General features: G+C 39.7%; 1 protein-coding gene and 1 long non-coding RNA gene across 2 annotated transcripts; both read right to left on the reverse strand.

Annotated features, from left to right (window-relative positions):
* Positions 1 to 7,878: 7,878 nt before the first annotated feature.
* On the reverse strand, positions 7,879 to 13,986 carry LOC136768093 (adhesion G protein-coupled receptor E2-like). Its single transcript, XM_066722148.1, has 5 exons — positions 13,974 to 13,986; positions 11,528 to 11,656; positions 10,070 to 10,207; positions 9,646 to 9,786; positions 7,879 to 8,760 (listed from the first exon to the last, which is right to left on the reverse strand). Exons 1-5 carry the CDS (start codon positions 13,984 to 13,986, stop codon positions 8,402 to 8,404), a joined length of 780 nt encoding a protein of 259 aa, XP_066578245.1. The 3' UTR covers positions 7,879 to 8,401.
* An 815-nt stretch (positions 13,987 to 14,801) lies between these two features.
* On the reverse strand, positions 14,802 to 17,808 carry LOC136768505 (uncharacterized). Its single transcript, XR_010821984.1, has 4 exons — positions 17,741 to 17,808; positions 16,210 to 16,266; positions 15,736 to 15,786; positions 14,802 to 14,934 (listed from the first exon to the last, which is right to left on the reverse strand). It is a non-coding gene; the product is annotated as an uncharacterized LOC136768505 (long non-coding RNA).
* Positions 17,809 to 22,274: the final 4,466 nt, after the last annotated feature.

Here is a 22,274-nt window from a genome sequence, read left to right on the forward strand (position 1 = left end):
ACTTTCCAGGGTTGGACTTTTATACAGTTTTGGAGGAGCCCAGTTAAGTCACAAATTCATCCAAAACAAACATTTTAGTCAAAGAGACAATGACTTGACTTAGTGACAACCTCAGGAAGGGTGTAGATAGTTTTAGGGGCTTGATTACTTTTTAAAAGCCAACTCATCACAAACGGAATGGTCTTAGGGCCACCCAGAATCAGTTCTTCCTTAATGAAGTATTGCATGTTTTCTTGGGATGAACTACTAATAAGTTAAAATTAAAGTCTATAGAATGTGTACATTTGTAATATGGGCTGTGAATCAGAGACAGGTTCATTTGTGAGGGAACTTATCAGAACAGAGCAAGAGAAATAATTAATTGAAATTGAAAAGAAGCAACAGGATTGGTAGTTCAAGCTTTGCTGAAACAGATGGAGAACACTTTTATCAATCTGATATCGTTCTGGATTTCGAGGAAGGTCTAACAAAATGACTCAGGACTGAACCTAGAATTACTTTTCAGTTTTCTTTTTTGTTGCATTAGTGATTTATTGTGATCAACTTTTCAAATTGATGCTTTGAAATGATTTCTGACACTGTCTGGCACTCTGTGGTTTGGTAGAACTTTGATGCAATTTGGTTTTAGACTGCTGTGCTTGGACTTTACATTTCAACTGTCTTTGTAAAAGTACACGTTCACACAGCTGTGTTCAATTTCATCCATATGAATCCTACTTGTGTTATAATTCTCACAGGTATTTATTGAAATGGACTTTTAATTTAATCCATATGTCCCTGTATTTTAATTGTTTGGGTGATTCATTTCATATTCTTTTTTGTTTGTATTTTTGACGTTACAGCAGAAGAAACATGGACAGACAGGAATGAGATGACCACGTTCCAGGGGAAATCTGTAAGAGTTACATGATAGCAGAAAACCTCATCAGTGGAGTTTTGTGACTTCAACTTGCTTATGCAACACTAACTTCCTGTTGAAAAGTTTTGAGTATCTTTTTATACGTTTACTCTTTTTCTTAAACAGTTACGCACGAGTCTTGCAGGCCACATACAATATGAAGTGCATCAGGAAATAAATCAATCATTTTTGGAAGAGGAACATGCCACTGCTCCATTCACATTGACTCTTAATAGCATACTTAGCAGTATGACGAGTTTACTGTGCCGTCTTAACAGCTTTACTTTGCAATCAATGACTTCTGGTAAGACCATTACCAAGCAGAAGACCCATATTTGCAACAAATCTCAAAGATCAAACCCTCCCTTTAAACACATATCGAGGACAACTTGGATTTACTTGGTGTACTGGTCTGTGCATTACTTGAATAAACAGCCCACCTGTCTGACGTGCCTGGATTAGCAATCGTACACTGATTTGGCTTCAATCCTTGAAGAAAAACATAGGAACTTAAAAACTTGTAGTTTTAATAATCAGAATAATCCATATCTTATTATGGAATTAGTTGAGTTTGAAATTCAAGATGTTCCCAGACATCTGTTTCTAAACCTGAACACTTGCTTCATTTGTTGAGAAAGGCCATCGTAACAAGTCTTGGAAGGCTCATATCTGCATCCATAACAATTACATAATTTCTGCCTATAATGAATGTAAATACAGTGTGCTTATGAACTCACAATTAGGCACCAATCTATTTCATCCCATTCATTCCATACCAATGATCATTCCTTAGTCCTGATATTAGTGTAGCTCAGCTGGAACTGATGTGGAGCCACCCAGTGATGACATTTTGCAAAGAAAAAGGTGGTTTAAGTTTTGGTGTAGGAAGAGAAGTGGAGACAATTGATTTCAGACAAAATATGTATCTAATAAAATCATATTTTATTTTTAAATAGATACACACATGCTGGAGAGAAGTCTGTATGAATAAAAACAACTGTGAAATTCTTATTCATCTCAATCATTACATCATTGGTGGTGGATCTGATTCAGTGAGCTTCAATTTGTTTCCAGCATTCTCTTTGAGACATATGTTCTGCAGAAATGTAGGTGAAGCTAAAGATGAATCTGCTTCAATCTAGTGGGATAGGAGTTTGCACATTTAAGAGTCCTTATCTAGAATTCTTACAGAGAAATGACTTGAGACTGAGGACAATGTCAAGGATCCCACTAAGTTTTATTTCAGTGTTGAAGTATGTGGTGCAAACCTTGCTGGGTTACAGTTAGCTGATTAAGGTTGGGTTGGAGAGGGAAGATAAACATTGTTAGTTTTTGTGACACAAGCTGAGGAGCTCAGGACAAAAGTCTGAAGTGATCCACCATCTTGGCACTTTCTACTAGACTCACAAGCATCTAAAACATCTGCCAGCACAATCATTTTCTCTTCTGTATACATACACAACAAGATAAGCATGTGTTCAGGTTTAGAAACAGATATCTGGGAACATCTTGAATTTCAAACTCAACTAATTCCATAATAAAATATGGATTATTCTGATTATTAAAACTACAAGTTTTTAAGTTCCTATGTTTTTCCTCAAGGATTGAAGCCAAATCAGTGTATGATTGTTAATCCAGGCGTGTCAGACAGGTGGGCTGTTTGTTCAAGTAATGCACAGACCAGTACACCTGTCATAGTCCCCTAGCACTCCCCCTCTATCCCCACTAGGGGCCGCCAATTCCCTGCCTTCTCCCTGCTTTCTTCACATTGTCAAATAACATTCCGGTCACCCATGTGCACTCCTGTTCCTTCCCTCTGTTTTCATTTGCCCTGCACCTCCCAAGCCTGGTTCCTTCTCCCCCTTATAAACCCCTCACTGCCTTCACTCAAGGTGAAGTTTCGTCAGTTCTGCCTGCGACTCCGAGCCCTTGTTCCTCCGAGCCCTTGTTCCTCCGACCATGGCCCGTGACCACGGCCACGTCTTCGCCCAGACCTTGTTTGCCCTGATCCGCCGGTACCCGACCCACGCCTGTCCGACCATCCCGCGATCCAGCACTGCACTTGGGTCCCCTGTTCTCGAGCTCCCCGAGGCAATCATGACAGAAAACTTCGCCTCAAAATGGACCCAGCAGCAATTATTTTCGAGACACGCCAGGGCAACCTGAATATAGAGGAATATGTGGAGGACTTCTGCGCTCTGGCTGCCGAGGTGGACTTCAACGAAAGTTCCCTCAAGGACCTTTTTCGTTGGGGGCTAAACGAGCCCATAGCATTCTTGCTGCCTGAGGGCAAGTGCAGCTGGACCCTGGTCATGTATATTGACATGGTGCTGTGGTTGAGTGGCTCAGCCTTCACTGTGGGAGAGACAGAGGAGGTCCCGGCTGCCGCCCAACCAGAGGTCCCGAAGAAAAGAAGGAAAAAGAAAAAGGTCCCGATCCCGGCCGCCGAACCAGAGGTAGCGGTCTCGATCCTGGCCACCGCCGCCGAACCAGAGGTCCCGGTCCCGATCCCGATCCCAGCAGCCGCCGCCACCACCCTGCCCGAGTGTCCAGCCCGAGTGCCCAGCAGTTGCCTTCGCCACCGCCCAGCAGCCCAAGCAGCCAGCGGTCGTCGACTTCGCCGCCGCCCAGCAGCCGGCATTGCCGTCTCCGCCTCCCACGCCTCCGCCTCAGATGGTCTGCATGATAAAATAAGTTAACGCAATTCAGTGGGGTGGGAACTGGATTTGGAATGCGTCACTGAATCAGCAGTGTGAATAGTAAAACATACGCAAGCCAAGATGTATTGAATTCCTGAGGATAGAGATAGGAATAAGATTGAAACATATTGCAGCTTAAGTAGGGTTTTCTGTCTTGGCGTTTACTCTTGGTCAATGACAGATCAATGCCGTGGCAGTGTTAGCTTGCGAAACTCAGATACACTTTGCGCCTGAGAGACATAGACTGTTCTTCTATATCCTTAACAATTGAAATCCATTTAGGCTTGCAAAGCTTGGGATACTTGAGAAATCATGCATTTTTCTTATTCATCCAAAGACATCATCAAGCTGCTTTTTTAGGATCTGAGTCTTGGTCTTCTTGGTCTGCATCTCCAGGTGTCTTCTAATTTCAGTCTGTCACTTCACTTCTTCTGACTTGTCCTCTGGTCCCAGTTTTGTGTTGGTGAAGGGCCATGCCAAGGAAGATCAAGGTTGTCTTCTCTTGACTACAGCACTGCCCCACAGACTCATTGCTCTGCTCTTTTCTAGCTGGGGCACCAGCTGGGGAGAGAACGGCTACCTTCTTCTGGCCAAGGACCAAGGTGACGAATGTGGCATCAGCCAGAATGGAGTCATCCCATTGGTGTGATCACATTATGCAGCCGGGAGGATAATTGGGGCTTTGACTTCTGCTTCCCTATCTCTCCTTCAATGTATAATTCTAAATAATAAATAATCATATTGCAATTAAACCAATCCAGGTGTCTTCTGTATCATTTCCTAAGATTGGTCCTGTCAATCCTTCATTGGAAAATCAACTTTGTGATTCTGTACTCCTGCAGTGTGCATGACTGACAGCAGTAGACATCAGACTGTGTTTTGTAAGGAATAACAGTTTCTTTACCACTCCCTACCCCCCAATAACCCCTCTAACCCCACCCCACCCTCTTCTACTACCCTACAACAAAAATCCGATCATGTTTTATAGTGTATACATGTTCTATACTGTAGCCTATAGCCATTCGGGTCGTGTACAATCAAAATTAATGTTGAAAATTGTATATTGGAACAACGAAAACACAATGGAAATGCCATACATGCAGGTTGTTAATGCCTGTATTTATTCAATGCAAAATTGTAAATGTATAAAATGGTATCTTAGTTTCGATCGCTAATTGCAAACTCCAAACTGCAGTATTATATTTTTACAGTGTTTTTGTGTTTAGAATAATTCTAATCTGTCACAAGCTCCATGACGTCTGAATGGTTACATGCCTTTTTGGAGGCAGTACATATATGACTCGTCTGATTGGGTAATTTACTTCTTGAAGGCAGGACTCAGCACAGTGACGGCACCAGGAGCATAATTAGGCAATGTGACATGTAATAAATGGAAATAGAATGCATGACATTATTAGGCATAGTGCTGATATAGATCATCACTTGTTTTTCTCCACAAATTTCCATGTATAGCGCCAATAGTAGCCCGGGCCCGGTCGGCCCACTGCTTCCACTGTCCATACACCAATCACAATCAGATTTTTTTACCCTGGCCAGTAGGAAATCAACCTGCCCAGATCAAACTCTCTGCCCCAAGGCAACACAGGCTGGCAGGCGGCACAGACACAGGGTTGCGCACACACAAGAGCAAACCCGACCAGGTGCAAAGACAACATAGATACATACTTTGTTACAATTTTTCTCCAAGTCACATGGGCCCCTTTACTGGCTCGAGCCCCAGTAATAACCCCTTGCATTAAGTAGGGCCTGCTCACTGCTCCAAGACTTGTATAAGCAATATAAACAAGTGTCCTACAGAAGTAAGGGGCAAAGCAATAAATGAATGTATAATTAAATTATTCCACTATTAAAATAATTCATGGATGCATGGTTCATAGGGTTCATCTGACATGTGTGTGTCAAGAGATAGACTACACAAGTCAAGTTCATTTTCATATAAAGTTCGTGCTCTAATACTATTTAAATAATATGTAAAACCTGGCCTATTTAAATGCCCTGGATCCATTTGCCATTCAAAGCATGCAAATATAATAATCATGTTATAAGAAGGATCATTTTAATTTGAATTAAATACGTTCCTTCAAAATCAATGCCACTGTGACATCTATGGACTATGGACAATGATACTACTCATCAGGGCGTAGCATAGGTTTGCATACTATATACAGGCATGATAAATGCATCTCATAGAGTCACAGTGCATTTCCAACTATATCATATTTTGAACAGGAAAGATAAAGCCATCAGCCACTGTTTATTCTTGGAGCAGTTATTTATTTATTTATTTTACAATTTTTTACAATGAATGTGATATGCTGTGATCTAGTTTAATCTTTGCTAATTTACTACCTTCACATAATTGTTCCATTATTGTGTGATGGATGATTAAGTTACCTTACACCCTATACCTGCCGGGATCAGCTCCGGCTTCCCCGCGACCCTTGCCAGGATAAACAGTTTCGAAAATGGAATGATGGATGGATGGATGGATGATGAAGTTAAATTTGTAATGTGTTATTCCTTCAAACATGTTACCAGATCAGTGGGTTGTGTGTTTCTGTCCTATATTGTAAATAATTACTGTATATTCCCCTGACTGTATTATTTAAAGTAAAATACCTCAGATTGTTTTTACAGCACATAAAATTTGAAAATATCTAGGATTTCTATAGCCCCCATTGTCTCATAAGGAAGCAAGTATTTAGCAGCAATATTTGTTTAGTTGTGTTTTGTTTTGTTTGTTTTATTTTAATTCATTTAGTTTGCTCAGTTGCATACAGAAATATGATACTATTATAACATATTGACACAAATATCCTACATGAGCAGGAAAAGTGAACTAATTCAAACCCATTCACCCCTCTCCAAAAAAAGGAGAAAGGAGGAGAGAACAGAGAAAGTAATGTATATGAATTGATAGAAAATTGAGAGTTAATTGATAATTGATAGTGATTATAGTTTCCATAAACAACATGAAGTTTGCTGTGTCCTTAATCTATAAAATCCACAAGGAAAGAAGATGACCACTACTTAAAATCAAGGAAAATAAAACTCTTGTCCCGAACTGGTGAGCAAAATCAAGTTGTTTACAAAACCAAACATGTTTATCTTCCAAGAAAGACAAAATATAGGTCATCAACACACATGCCAAGATACTTTGAATCTTCAGTTTATGTAGGCTTGGAAACTTCCAGTCCTAATCACTCAGCAGTGAAGCACGACAGATCCCTTCATTGGACAAATGAGTGACCGAACACAATCAGTCAATGGCTTACATGTATTCCCACTGCTTAGAAAGTGGAGATTTAGGGAGGTGAGCTGTAAGACTGGACTGTGGCCAGTGTCTGTACAGGAAATGGGTCAGAGGACCATGCAACAGTATGATTGTTTTTTTTTCCACACAGCCTCTATAAGACTCTGCAATCGCCTCACATGTAAAAATGGTACCTATGTATTCAAATGCAGATTTCCATTGCATTTGATCCATTCAAACAATTAAGTATTTCACCCACAACATTCTTCTTCTATGGTGTTATTATTGTTAATATTATGATGATGATGATGATGATGATGATGATGATGATGATGATTAAACCTTACTCAGGGTGACTGCCTACAGATTCCTCAGGAAACATTTTCAAAGCATGACAAAGTGCAGTAAATGCAATCCATTAAAAACACAACAAGCACACACCATAGCACAAATGAGCTAACAAGTGCTAAGGGGTGGGGAGGAGGGCATAGGTTGCAGTAAATGATAGAAGTGCTACAGATACAGTCATCAGGAGCCTCAGGGAGCAGAGTTATGAATTCCCCTTCTTTGAAAGATAAATACCCTGTGTACATCTGTTTGGATATCAGACAGATTCCAGGGAGTCTTCTTCCACAAGATCATGCGAAACGTGTTGGATTCCCACACCTTCGAACACTTCCTGAACTTCTGCGTTCCAGAGTCTCGTTTCACAACTGATCCCAAAAGCGTCCTTTGTTTGAACTTACCTACTTAATGCCTTATGTGTTTTCCCCATTAGATTAAACCTACATTTTAAGTATCTTTTGTGCTAAGATACATTGTCATGTGTTTGCATGTTTTTCAATGATTAACCTGCTGTGTTTACTTAAGTTGTGACCAGTTGAAGCACAGTCTGAGTGCTTAGTACAAGCTGTACTTTCAAACAGTCTGGGGTTATGCTAAGCATCTTTAAGGAGCTGGTGTTATGCCAAGAGTAAAGGTTTAGACAAGATTCAAAGTAGTGTTGAATATAGTTTTTTTAATAGTAGGTCCAATGATTACACAGTCAAACCACTGGTGAACCCGAATCAGTTAAGATCTCAAACAGCAGAACAGTAATTACCAGGGCATGAAAATGCAGTATGAAACAACAACACAAGCCATGCAAATGTCCAAATCTCTGTGGGCATATCAGTCAAAATAGTTCCGAACAGAGAACATTTTTGGAGTGAAATTCAGAGAATTAGCAACCCTCCTCTTTCTAAATCTATAAGGGCCAATTAAGAACAATTAGTTAAGGAACTGGTATAATTAAGTCAAATCCAGTCATAGCTTATTTTTATGGTATGGAGTGAGTATCACCAATGGAAAGTCTACACATAGTTTTGCATAGCTTTACGATCACTTACATGTTCCTGTATTTATGATTTGCACTCCTCTGGAATGGATTTGAATGAAGAGGGATAATTGTGCTGCTTGGGGACTATTGGGAGAACAGGGATTCTTGAAAACCGAGCTCAATGCATTGCGCTAAAAGGGGTGAAATTTAAGCTAATAGCAGACAAAGCTGAGTTGAAGCTGGCAGCAAGTGTCGTGCCAGGCATAGCTGCCATCTGAGGTCAACTTGGCCGCCCCACAAAGCTCATCGAAAGGGTTGTTGGGCTGCCCCGCATCCCAGTGAGAGAATGTGATTGGTGTATCGTCAGTCCAGTACCAGTACTGCCAGCTCATGTGCCGCTTGAGGCCCAGCCACACTTGATCCGGGGAACCAGAATTTCGGCTGAGGAAATCCATCAGATAACGGTTATCCCGCTCGTTCTGAACGGACACCAGGTCGGTGTGATTGGTGAGGCAATAACGCAAGGCTTCCTTCCAGCCTCTCTTCTCCCTCACAAAGTGTAGACTGAATGCTGGAAGAACCAAAGGACAGAGAATGTAGATACCATTTGATTGGGTTTATGAAATCATTCACTTTGGACTGCAACCTGAGTCCTGGAGAGCCAAGACCTGATTAGTTTCCTAGGTCACCTGCAATCTGCAAGTTCAAGTGACTAGGAGCATGTGTTCATCATCATCAATGAGAGAGTGTTGAGACATGGGGGCTTTTAAGCCTTCACGTCACGCCAAATTGTCTCAAAATGTCAGAATTTAGTGGAACATCTTCTAAACCAAATGGGATAAAACATGCCCAGGTCTTCACACATTTATGATTTAAGGGTGACCGATAAAAGTTGATATTCAGCTGTGGAAAAAATTAAGAGACCGCTTAACATTCATTTATGAACTTGGAGTGGTCTCTTAATTTTTTTTCAAAGCTGAAAATAAAAAACCTCCAGGATCAAGATTAGAGAAACCTCAATATAACTTGGAGGGGAGACCATATGGTCCCTTGTCACCAGTACAATTTGAGACAGCACAGTCAGATTTTTAAAATGCCTTTAAAAACAACATTTATGTTTAAATTTGGCAGTACAGCTTTTCAAATAACAATGAAGAAGGACTTAAACACATTTTGTATTGTATATTGCTAAGTATTCATTAATTTTTTTGCTTGTGTGTTAATATGTTAAATTAATTATCCAGTAATTAATTCTAGAGCTATTCACTTGCTTTATCTGGGCCCAGGCTTTAAGAAAGAGTTGAAATGAGGTGACTTTCCCCACAGTACAGTTAAACATAAAATAGTAACTTCATTATTCATATCAGTCCACAATGGTGTAACGTTCACTGCCATTTACAAAGATTTCACAAGGCACTGCATTTCAGGCATAGTTCAATTTTTTTTTTAAACTCACCTTGGCACAGGTCTGAATGATTCACCCCTGAGTTATGTTTAGGCACTCTAAATCCACTGTTGCATGAGCATTTGTAGCTCCCCACAGTGTTGATGCACGTTGCATTGGGGCCACAGGGCTTGGAAAGGCACTCATTGATGTCTGTGGAGAACCATAGACATTTTCACAGCATGTCAGAGCCTTCGTGCTTTTGTGATTTACACTGAGTGTGCCATCTCAGGAATATATCAAAACTAAACCTCACGAATCAGCGCTGAATCAACCTGGAACCTGGCTACACTAACATATCAACAAAATGTGTTGCAGTAGCCCGTATGTTGATAAATGTTGATTCAGTAAGGCGGTTTCATGCTGGGGTCTAGCGAAAACTTACGTTGGACCGGTAGGTGGTCAGCATATCACCATATACGATAACAATTCCTACCTTGACAAGGATATATTTTGTCCACTGTCTTTTCAGTAACAGAGATGTACCCACGACTGCAGATGCAGCTGTAACTCCCCACTGTGTTGTTACACTTTGCGTTTGGACCACAGGGTTGGAAAATACATTCATCAACGTCTGTGGAGAATCAGAGATTTTCACAACATTACCTTTGTCTCCTTGTGCAGTTTTAACTCACATAGTAAAATCTAAACAGACTAATTTCTTGTGGGTCATCTCCACATGAAAATTCAAGGTATTTTTTCAATCCTCGAGTGACTATGCTCCGGACATTCCTCTTGATATGATCCTTATTATTTTAAAAAGACAGTCAATGTTATAAGGTTTACAGAACGAATACTAGTCTTGACCTTACGTGGAATTCTACAAATTCGTCAGGTTGAAGCTGCTGGTTTTATTTTGTTTCTTGTAAATTAGGAATCGCCAGCTGTTTCCAGACAATATGGAATACCAGATCTGTCAACTACTCCCACCAATTCAACATCTGTTCTAATAGCAGATGTGTTTGACGGTAGGAGGAGAGCATAGACATCCTGCAAAGCCACCTGCTACTTTCTCACTGAAAGCCCAGAAGCAAGTTATTGCATTAATTGGAGGATTTGATGTGGCCAGAATTGCATACTTAAACCTGTATGTACCCAACTGCCTTTATGTACCTTCTCAATAAAGAGTCTATGTACAAAGAAAGAACAATTCTTATCTTTACATGGATTTAAAGCAGTATGTCTTCAGCAGGGTTCATGCCATACATGTCTCTGAAGTGGAGTTGAACTGTTCTTTGTCACGTTACGTTCATCACAGGTTTATTTTCCATTTCGTATTTCTTAATTTGTTAAGTACGCAATTCTGTTGTTAGTGGAGTTCCACAGGGATCAGTACCAGGGCCTTTGCTTTTTCTAATCTATATTAATGATCTAGACTCTGGGATAGTTAGCAAACTTGTCAAATTTGCAGATGATACTAAAATAGGTGGCTCAGCAGATACAATCTCAGCAGCACAGGCTATTCAAAGGGACTTAGATAACATTCAGTTGTAAGCCAACACCTGGCAGATAAAATTCAATGTGAACAAGTGCAAGGTAATACATGCAGGTAACTAAAATATCCACTATAATTACACTATGGGAGGAATAGAACTAGATGAAGTAACGCATGAGAAAGACCTAGGAGTCTATGTGGACTCCTCACTTTCTCCATCCAAACAATGTGGGGAAGCAATAAAAAAGGCAACAAAAATAGACTGGACGTGATCCTTGGATCACTTAGTTAATAATGGACATCAATCAAGTACAATGGGTCGAATGGCATACTCTCATTTATAAACTTTCTTATGTTCTTATAAGACCTTAAATTGTAACTTTTCTTAACATCTGATGATTTTTACTTGTAACTGTGTTGACACACATCCTTGAAGAACAAAACAAAACAGATGCTTACCTTGACATGGATAGAAGTTGGTTGGGACTCCAACAGAGGGAGTGTATGTGGGATCACAGGCGCAGTGGTAACTATCATTAGTGATGGCGCTGAGTAATGGGATCACTGTACACTTGTATTCAAACCTACCTTTTTCAAAATTGACACATGGATGATAAATAGTATTATATTAGTATTATTATTAAAGACTGTGTACAAAAGTTAACATATACATATACACTCACCTAAAGGATTATTAGGAACACCATACTAATACTGTGTTTGACCCCCTTTCGCCTTCAGAACTGCCTTAATTCTACGTGGCATTGATTCAACAAGGTGCTGAAAGCATTCTTTAGAAATGTTGGCCCATATTGATAGGATAGCATCTTGCAGTTGATGGAGATTTGTGGGATGCACATCCAGGGCACGAAGCTCCCGTTCCACCACATCCCAAAGATGCTCTATTGGGTTGAGATCTGGTGACTGTGGGGGCCAGTTTAGTACAGTGAACTCATTGTCATGTTCAAGAAACCAATTTGAAATGATTCGACCTTTGTGACATGGTGCATTATCCTGCTGGAAGTAGCCATCAGAGGATGGGTACATGGTGGTCATAAAGGGATGGACATGGTCAGAAACAATGCTCAGGTAGGCCGTGGCATTTAAACGATGCCCAATTGGCACTAAGGGGCCTAAAGTGTGCCAAGAAAACATCCCCCACACCATTACACCACCACCACCAGCCTGCACAGTGGTAACAAGGCATGATGGATCCATGTTCTCATTCTGTTTACGCCAAATTCTGACTCTACCATCTGAATGTCTCAACAGAAATCGAGACTCATCAGACCAGGCAACATTTTTCCAGTCTTCAACTGTCCAATTTTGGTGAGCTTGTGCAAATTGTAGCCTCTTTTTCCTATTTGTAGTGGAGATGAGTGGTACCCGGTGGGGTCTTCTGCTGTTGTAGCCCATCCGCCTCAAGGTTGTACGTGTTGTGGCTTCACAAATGCTTTGCTGCATACCTCGGTTGTAACGAGTGGTTATTTCAGTCAAAGTTGCTCTTCTATCAGCTTGAATCAGTCGGCCCATTCTCCTCTGACCTCTAGCATCAACAAGGCATTTTCGCCCACAGGACTGCCGCATACTGGATGATTTTCCCTTTTCACACCATTCTTTGTAAACCCTAGAAATGGTTGTGCGTGAAAATCCCAGTAACTGAGCAGATTGTGAAATACTCAGACCGGCCCGTCTGGCACCAACAACCATGCCACGCTCAAAATTGCTTAAATCACCTTTCTTTCCCATTCAGACATTCAGTTTGGAGTTCAGGAGATTGTCTTGACCAGGACCACACCCCTAAATGCATTGAAGCAACTGCCATGTGATTGGTTGGTTAGATAATTGCATTAATGAGAAATTGAACAGGTGTTCCTAATAATCCTTTAGGTGAGTGTACAGCTCACATTAGATTGCATGATCAAATAGTTGAAGATGAATTTGTAATCTATTTTATATGAAATCGGGCCTTGTACTCTCAAGCAGTACCTAATATTTCAATATTTCAAGTTTATTAACCATATATTACTTTAATATCTCACTTATTAACAGCTGCAAATGTAACCTGATTATAAAACATTAACAAAAATGTCTTACCTTTACATTGAACTTTAAATCTTCCCACTGCTGGAGGAGCACGGTTGGCTCCGGGGATACAGGAACAAGTGTAACCCCCCCCACATTTGGTGCATTGATCATACACACCACGGTGTGTGAGAGTGAGGTCACACTCGATATCTGTAACACATGACCACATATTATTTTTCATAATCAAGTCTGTGTCCCTTCTGGAAATATATATTTTTTCTGGTGATTGGGTAAATATCAATATTTAGAAATATAATTAGAAATATTCATAATAGAAAACTTCCAGCTATGAAATAATAATAATCATGTAAAATGTTATGATTTTGAATTCTTAATAGGTCTTATTATCTTATTTTCAAGTAACCTGGTATGACCATTTCCTGTTCTAAACAAAACAAAAACAAAAACAGTACCACTGTATCCACCCTCCCTTAAACAATTTCAAACATTTGCTTCCCAATTCACAGTACCTTCCTTAACAGTGTCATGTCTGAACCCTGACCATCCCCAAGTTCACCACTAGATATCTCCCTCTCTCCAGTTTACCCTATTTTCCCTTGGCTCAGTTCCTCATTAAGTAATTATTCTATAACCTTCTATAGTCGTTGCCTCAACATCAATTAAGTCCCACCAGTCCACTGTCCCTTGTTACAAACAGTCAAGTATAATTCTTACCTTGACATTGGTTTAACTCACTTATTGGACCGGTTTTGTCCAAGGCATAATATCCAGCACTACAGGAGCAGTTGTGACCCCTAGCATTGTTGATACATTGTGCCTTTGTGCAGCAGACTAAGGGGTTGTATTTACACTTTACACTTCATAGCCATTTTCTAATGCTTAATACAATGTGACACCTTTTCACTTCCACAGTACACAAATTAACATTTCAAGAATGCGTTCCACATGGATTACAAAAAATCAGTAATGTTACAAAAAAAAGAAAAAACTGACTGACAATATTACAATTCCCAGTGAATAGTTTATGTTCTTATTTTTTAATTTATTTAGGCAAATAAAAAACAAAAGTTATAATTTCATAAATACAAAAATATATATTTGCTTTGCAATCAAAAACAATATTTAACTTACCTTTACAGGGATTATTAGTGGTATTATATCCAGTGAAACAAGAACATTTATAGTAGCGAGTCGGTGTGTCACATTCTGTATTTGAACCACATATATTTGGTTGCATTGTACAACTTTGAGCTGATTTGTGATACTCTGCATTTGAACCACAGATCCTTGGTTGCATTGCACAGTTTTTTGTTTCTTATGAAAATAAACAAAGACATACGTCAGAATTTAGCACTCAAATAAGACTAAACTGCATCACAGATTGTATTTTTAATGAGTTCAATCATCTACGAACTGTGGTCATTTAGATGGCAAACCCAGGTAGCATTGTATATTTGAAACCTTCAATTCTAAAGACCTTGGGGAAATTATGAAGGTTTTACTATATAAAAAACAAAACAAATCCTCATTAGGTGGGAACTGAATTGACTACAGATTGTGATGAAGCATAATTAAGCATGAGGTAATCCTCTTGACCACGAACAGTTAAAAAGATATAGTGCGTCTCTCAACCAGGAAGTCATGAGTTCTATTAAAAAGACCATTCTTACCCTGACAGGTATATGGTATGCATGTCAGTGCGACTCCATGAGGGAGGACATAGCCAGCATTGCAGGAGCACTTGGGAACCCCGCCGGTGTTGATACACTGCATATTTGGACCGCAGATTGTAGATGTTATATTGGGTGCACAAATGTCTGTGGAAACCCAAGCTCACAGTTACTATGAATGTCACTACCAGCTCCCCAGAAGTCCTGCAAAGTAGCTTCATGTTAAGTAGGGTTGCACAGATCCTTCAGAAAAGTCACAAATAAAACTTCAAATCTTTATGTGGAGCACTTAGAACAGGGGTCTGCAACCTATGGCTCACAAATCATATCTCCATGTGTTTTTGTTTAATAAAAAATAAATGTACAAATGTAATGTTGGGTCATTTATATATAATTGTTTTAAATCCACCTCCCCTTTGACCTTATTGGCACTTCATTACTGAGTGTTTTTTTTTTTTAATATATATATATACATTTCATCATCTGTACAATAATGGTTTCAGAGTTAAGAACAAACAAACTCCATAGCAGTTGTGTTAAAAAATATATATTGAACCAAAGAGAGATATGGGCTACTGTTATTTTCAGATAGAATGGATGGGCCATTGTGGATTTAAAATGTGTATCATGTGCCGTGATTGTCTTGCTCCAAACCGAAAAGTCAAAGGTACCATAATATCTAGTGACAAAACATGCCTCTGTTTCACCAAAATGCCCAGAAGATGATGTTCTAAAAAAGCCAGGAGAGGAGCTTAATTTAATAAGGCAAATGAAGCAAATTAGTTTAATTGAGGGTTCAATTAAGTAATTGGGAGCTCAGTTGTAATAAAACCACTGGGGCAGGGGGTACCCAAGACCAGGATTGGGAACCAATCACCAATCAACACTTTCAATTTTTACACGATCACAGTGGCACCGATGTTGACAAAACTGTAAACCTTTACTTACTATCACTACTGGCAGGGACAATCCTGTCGGAGAGGCGGATCAGAAGCCACGCTGTAGGGAAAAGAAAATTCAGGGATATTCAAATCTGTAAACAGTTCACACAACGTATTACTCATCTATGAATAGAGATTGAGGTAAGCCATGATTGTTTATAAGTAAGGACTAAATAAGCCAATAAAATTGAAAAGAGATAAAGCGCTCTGGAAATGTCCAGGTGATTTGCAATTCAAAGATAAAGATGCCAAAGCTTTATTTTAAACAGCTGTCAAATACTAAACTGAAAGTAATATGGAAAAGGCAGACTCAAAACAACTCAAAACACTTTCAGCTCAGCCTTTGTACTGGCTTGGTTTTAAATTGTCCAATACCCTAATCTTTTGTATATGTAACTATGTTGCATAAAAGGTGATGTGAAAACCTATTATTAACATGAGAGACTCACATATTTACAAAAAACATCTTACAAAAACTCACCCAGGGCTAAGAAGAGTACATGAACACTTCTTTTCTTCATTCTCTCCTCCCAGTTATCTGTATGTTCATGGAAATCGAGGTATTTCATTTACTTAATTTTTTATTTTTAGGATAGACAGGTCCCATATTATATTTACACCTATCCCTCCATTTTTCCCTTTAGCGTTTTATATTTCAAGAAATCAAACCAATATATCCATCAAATCCATCTGCCCACTCTCTTTCTATTACCTCTCTCCACGTACAAACGATCCGCCCAGCTGTTTGATGTATGAACCCGTCTGTTAGTCTCGATTTTCACATTATGGTACACATTTCCCAACACTAAGATTGTAATGTCAGAAGTTTACATTCGCGTCAGTCTCCCTAATGCATTTCATTTCTCCAGCTCAGTCCGCCGCCTGCATGCAGATGTTTCTGTAGACACGCAGGGCTCATGCAGAAGCAGCTGCCGGCCAATGCACTCGTATGTCTCTCATGACAGCAGGTCCTGCTATATTCCCAGTCTGAGTAAGCAAGCCCAGCAGAAGTTTGCATATTTATATAGGCAATGAAGACACCATACAAATAGTGTTTCCATCGCGGGGACCCGGACGATATCTCAACCCCGCAAGCCCTTGTTTGGCATGGGTATAAAACCGAGGTTGACGAAAAAGAAAGAAAAATCATACTTTCATGCACAGGGCAACAGTGAACTATTGTATACTTTCCTGTATTTTTTCATTGGGTGGGAAGATTGAAGAGGTAAAGTTCATTCAGTAATGCAAAAAGTATACAAACAAGGTATTGCAAACATCTGGGGGCTCTATGAGGTCGCTTCAGTTTATACAAATGATCAATACATAATAACTATGTGAATTAAAAAATAATACATATTATTATTATTATTATTATTATTATTATTATTATTATTATTATTATTATTATTATTATTATATTAAACTAATGCAGTATAACTGAGTTTGTGTTTAATTTCAGCTCCACATAAAATATAGACAAAAAAAGGCGTTTAATATTTTATTTTGTATTACCTTGTTCATATGGCCAGGGGTTCTAGTTTAATGAATAAAATAAGAGGGAAAATTAAGATTTCAGGATTTCAGTCAACTAATGTGTTTTATGTGTCTAACCAGGGACGTTTCTAGACTTCTAGTTTTAGTAGGGCTTCGATATGGTGTCCAGGATCGGGATGGGCAATCAGAAAAGTTCAGAGTGAGTTTAGTGGGGTTTTCTTACTTACTTTTATTTCCATATTGCTTATTTTTCTTATTTATATGCCTGTGAAATCATTTGTATTGGGGACCGCGAGTTTATACATTTTAAACTCCAAAAACCCGGGACTGGGATTTTCTCCCGGTTTTGTAAACGCTACATACACATGATGTTTCACATGTGCATGGTCAGCTCTGCTTCAGTGTCACTGCTGTTATCCCTCCCATACAGGCTTCTGTAGGATTCCCCTGGATTCTCGTGTTATACAAAGGTTTTGCAAATCTTATACAAAGCATTTACAAAAGTCCAAACACGTCACCTTGAAGACACCCTGATGTTCAGCCCGTCACTCTGGTTCTCGGTCTTCACAGTATTACAGCAGCTACAAGCTTACTATAAGCAACAACAGTATACATATTTTTAATTAATGAAGAACAGCAAAGTTCAAATTTCTGACTTATGCATTTCCCCCCCAAAAATCCGCCAGACCGTAAAAAACATGAATAAATAACAATGGTCCCATTAATAAATCCAAAGTGTGAAGCAAACCACCAATTGTGATAGGTAAGCTAAGTCACAAAATCCGCCCGTGTGTGTGTGGAGAAAAGGATACAGGAGCCAGATGTGTAGTTGTGCAAAAAAGGTTGCATTTGAATCGGCTTAATTGATCTCTGAGGCATTTGGACGGATTCCTAAACTATGCCATGGCTTTGCTTGGTTTATTTAAAACACGGATTCGCCAGAGAAGATTACCTTAGCTTGTGCAAATCAATAAATGCGGAGTGAATCATTTGGATGGCACAGACATTGACTTACTATGACTGTGTGTCTTTCTATTTCATTCTTGTTCCTGCTCTTTATATTCCACATGCACCATACCTGTTTTCTCTTTGTACAAGGACGGGGAGAAATCCTTAATACAGATTTGTCTTTTTTCCTGCTCAACACAGGGGGTTGAAAGACCTTACAGTTAATATATGACATGTACCAAGAGCCTTCTCAAAGGATGAGTTCAAAGAGGTGGTTCACAAATGAAGATCCAAGTGATTTTGATGCATCTTTAATATGCCAAATCATAAAAAAACTCTCTCTTAACTGGTTAAAAAAAATGAATTTCGGTATTATAATACTTTACGCAAATTGAGCGTCTCTCTTATTTTACTTCTGTAATGAAAAAAAAAAGGCTTATCTTATTTTAACATTCTCTTTAAAGTTACTTACACTGAAGTGCTGTGTGAATGTACTCCGGATATCAATTAGTGTGACAACAGCGAATCAATTGGCACAGAGTGTGTGGACAATTTCCAAATCTGCACTTGAGAGAAACTGACCTGTCATGCAACCTTCCCGGCAGTTGTGTGGCTTGTCGGTCACCTGGGCGAGCACTGCGACTCCATTTGTAGAGAAAAGGGCTGGTTGTGGGTTAAAAAGATTGGATTAACCCCTGAGTGTAATATAGAGACTAAGGCTAGGCATTACATGGTTGTAATGACACCTAGTGGTCACTGTGCGGAAATTCATGCAGATACCCATCCATCCATCCATCCATCCATCCATCTTCGAAACCGCTTATCCTGGTGAGGGTCGAGGTCATGCAGATACAAAAAGGGACGGGATTTGGGATCGAGAAAAATGCACCTTAATATTTGAAAAACCTTTGTGATGCAGGGAACACCAGCAATAACCGTCCATGTGTCTAATTGTAAATCACTACCAGTGACCCTGACACACAACAACAACAAATTTTAAAGAAATGTACAATACTAAACAATAATAATTGATAATAAACAATACTCATATTGGCCACCAGGGTGCAGCACCGACATTCGCACACTTTGTCAGGAAACCCAGTCGCCACACTAAACTCTAAGACCAGCCTCCGTTATGTTAACTTGAAAGTCACTCATTCTTATGCTAGTCCAATGGAAAAAAATAATAAAACAAACATTGACTAGGTCTCTATCCTCTCTGATTGTATCTGCAATATTGTGCTAATTGCCCTTTTGGTGTTGGTAAACAAAAACACAACCTTTTGCAGTATACTGTAGATCCACACTAGCATGTTTTAAATGAATGTTGGAAGCAATACTGATAGCCTATAAGGATTTTCCTCTAACATTCACTCGCTTCTCCGTGGTCTGTTAATGATACCGACTGAAGATTTGATTTTGTCTTTTCATCAACTATAGGCAGACACCCTACGTTCCCCGGTATAGTAATAAACAATCCTGTTAAGATGAATAAGAGTATTCTAAGACAATGAAGTCTGGGAACAAAATCCACCTGCTTGTCCAGTCCCTAGTCCTTTCCTGCCTGGACTACTGCAACTCCCTCCTGGCTGGCCTGCCCGCTCCAGCTCATCCAGAACTCTGCAGCTCATCTGGTGTCTCTCTGTCCGATTCGCACACTCCACTGCTCCGCTACCTCCACTGGCTCCCGATCCCATCTCACATCCAGTTTAAGATCTTGACCTTCACCTACGTTGTCTGGACCAGACTACGCCTTTACCTTCAGACAAGGGCGTCGCAAAGAGGGTAGGCATCCTAGGCAAATGGCCTGGGGCCCCGGTCTGAGGGGGGCCCCCCAAATGGGAAACACCCCCCCGCTCTCACAGAGAAAACCCTATCCGCACTCCTGCATTCCCCCCCCCCCACTCTCATGGTAGAAAACTCTGCTGCACCGCCCCCCCCCTACCCCGCTTCACCATCAGATTGATTTATTTTGCCTGGGGCCCCCACATACCCTAGAATCACCTCTGCCTTCAGACCCTGACCTCTTCGTACATCCCCTCCAGACCTCTCCGTTCATCCCTGGCCCCCTAAGTGGTGGAACGACCTTCCCAAGTCAAGGCAGCAGAGTCCCTGGCCTCCTTCCAGCGATTACTCAAGACACATCTGTTCAGACTGTACTTGTAACTTAGCTGTTATTCCCCTGTGTGGCTCAGCTCTCCTGTTAAATTGCACTTTATATCTAGTTTTCATCGTATAACTTGCTTTTACATTGCTAGTACTCGTGTTGTTTATGATGTTTACCCCTATGTCCCGTTCCCTTGAGCTATTAACTATGACTTCACATCTTGTCTGCGATTATTAGCTCACAATCTAGGATGTAGGACTGGTATTAACTGAATATTTTCTTATGCACTTGTGTAATTTTGAACTTGTGATATGTTGTAATCTAATTTTATACTGTTTTGCACTTGTAATTCTCTTATGTTTTGTAAGTTGCCCTGGATAAGGGCATCTGCTAATAAATAAATAATAATGATTATAATAATAATAATAATTTAAATCCATACTATTATACATTTTATTAAGGCATTCTCAGCATACCAAACTTCCCAGATTGACTTCCGCTCTCATTTATATCATATTATTACCCCCCAAAATTACATTGTTATTCGTGTTGGCCTCATGAATATGGCATTAATATTTCTACCTGTAAATGAAGGCGGTGAAAGTGTTTGAATTGTCCTGACTATATTTTTCCTTGTCTGACCTATCCTTTTCACCACCCACAGATTGACCTATCTGGCCCTTGCTTATGACATCACTGTTTAGCTTGTGTTGAAGTTGTGTTAATAATGTCTGTTTATTTCACAGTATTTCACCTGTCTCCTACAGATGTGTTCAGTTTTCGACTCGCTAGAACAGGGATGCCCAACCCTGCTGGTCCTGGAGAGCCCCAATCCACTTAATCTTATAGGACTCCCTAAAGCAGCAATTTCTGAACACTGGGAACACATGTGATTTATTAATCATGTAAACAAGTCAACCAAGGGAATTCTTCCCTCACACCACACCACCTGCTTCACGGATGAGAATGAAATACTTCCAGGTGTTAATAAATAGGTGCTACAAGGGTGACCTCTAAAACATGCTGGATAAGGACTCTCCAGGACCAGGGCTGGACACGCTTGCATTAAAAGATAGGACAGTCAAATTGCTGACAAAAACAAAAGGGACCGGAAGTCAGCCTGGGATGTTTTGTATGCTGGAAACTATTGTATCCTAGATCAGGACTGCAGAATCCTGGTATTGTATAATCGAGTTGTGATGAGGCGGAATTGCTCATCACGGAGCTGTCTTTCATAATGTCTCCTTTCAGAACCACCAGGCACTTCATTTTGATTTCTGCGCTACTGTTTAAGTTAATTAAGGTCTTGTTAATAGTATACAAAAGACAAAATGCAAGTGTACATTTCCATTTCTTTATTTTCTTTTTGTTTAAGTGTAGGAGTTCATTCACTAGTTTGTGCTGGAACTTCCTCCTGGATCCAAATCACCCAGGTTTCTATTAAAACTAAATTATGTATCTGTTTAGTTGAATGTATTTTCAGATACATTTATACATTTAGTTTTTAGTTTCAGAGAGTCCTGCGTTTGTTTGTTTGTTTTGTATAGTTTGTGTTGACTTTTTGCTGGAATACATCTTAATCTCCCCATTGAGCACCTGGGAGGGCTCCCTTATGCAAGTATTGTATTTTATAGTGTACAAAAATGACACAGACAGATTGATAGGTAGATAGATGGACATAAATACTGGTAGACAAGGAGCTTTAAATTTTTAAGCAGGAGCAAAAATCGTGAATTTGAATGATTTGGGTAGAATGACAGGCTGATCATTTGAATGTGACAGGTATTCAGCCAGATTTGAATTATTTATGCATAGCCCTACTTGGCCATATTTGCTTCTGTTGCTGACCAAAACAGGCCTAAGAGAAGTGGTACCATAATATTACAATATTACTCTTTCTCCCTCCAGTGTCGGTGTGGTAAGTTCTTAAGAACATAAGAAAGTTTACAAATGAGTAAATTCGACCCATCGTGCTCGTTTGGTGTCCATTAATATCT

This window comes from Amia ocellicauda, chromosome 14 (genome assembly GCF_036373705.1).
Source record: "Amia ocellicauda isolate fAmiCal2 chromosome 14, fAmiCal2.hap1, whole genome shotgun sequence".
Classification (NCBI taxonomy): domain Eukaryota; kingdom Metazoa; phylum Chordata; class Actinopteri; order Amiiformes; family Amiidae; genus Amia; species Amia ocellicauda.

What these genes read in the sequence shown, in the direction of transcription:
- LOC136768093 (XM_066722148.1), bottom strand. An exon ending in CAACTTCTATCCATGTCAAG is followed by an intron (nt 10,208 to 11,527) that starts GTAAGCATCTGT and finishes GATTCTCCACAG; the next exon opens with ACGTTGATGAATGTATTTTC. An exon ending in TCATTCAGACCTGTGCCAAG is followed by an intron (nt 8,761 to 9,645) that starts GTGAGTTTAAAA and finishes TGGTTCTTCCAG; the next exon opens with CATTCAGTCTACACTTTGTG.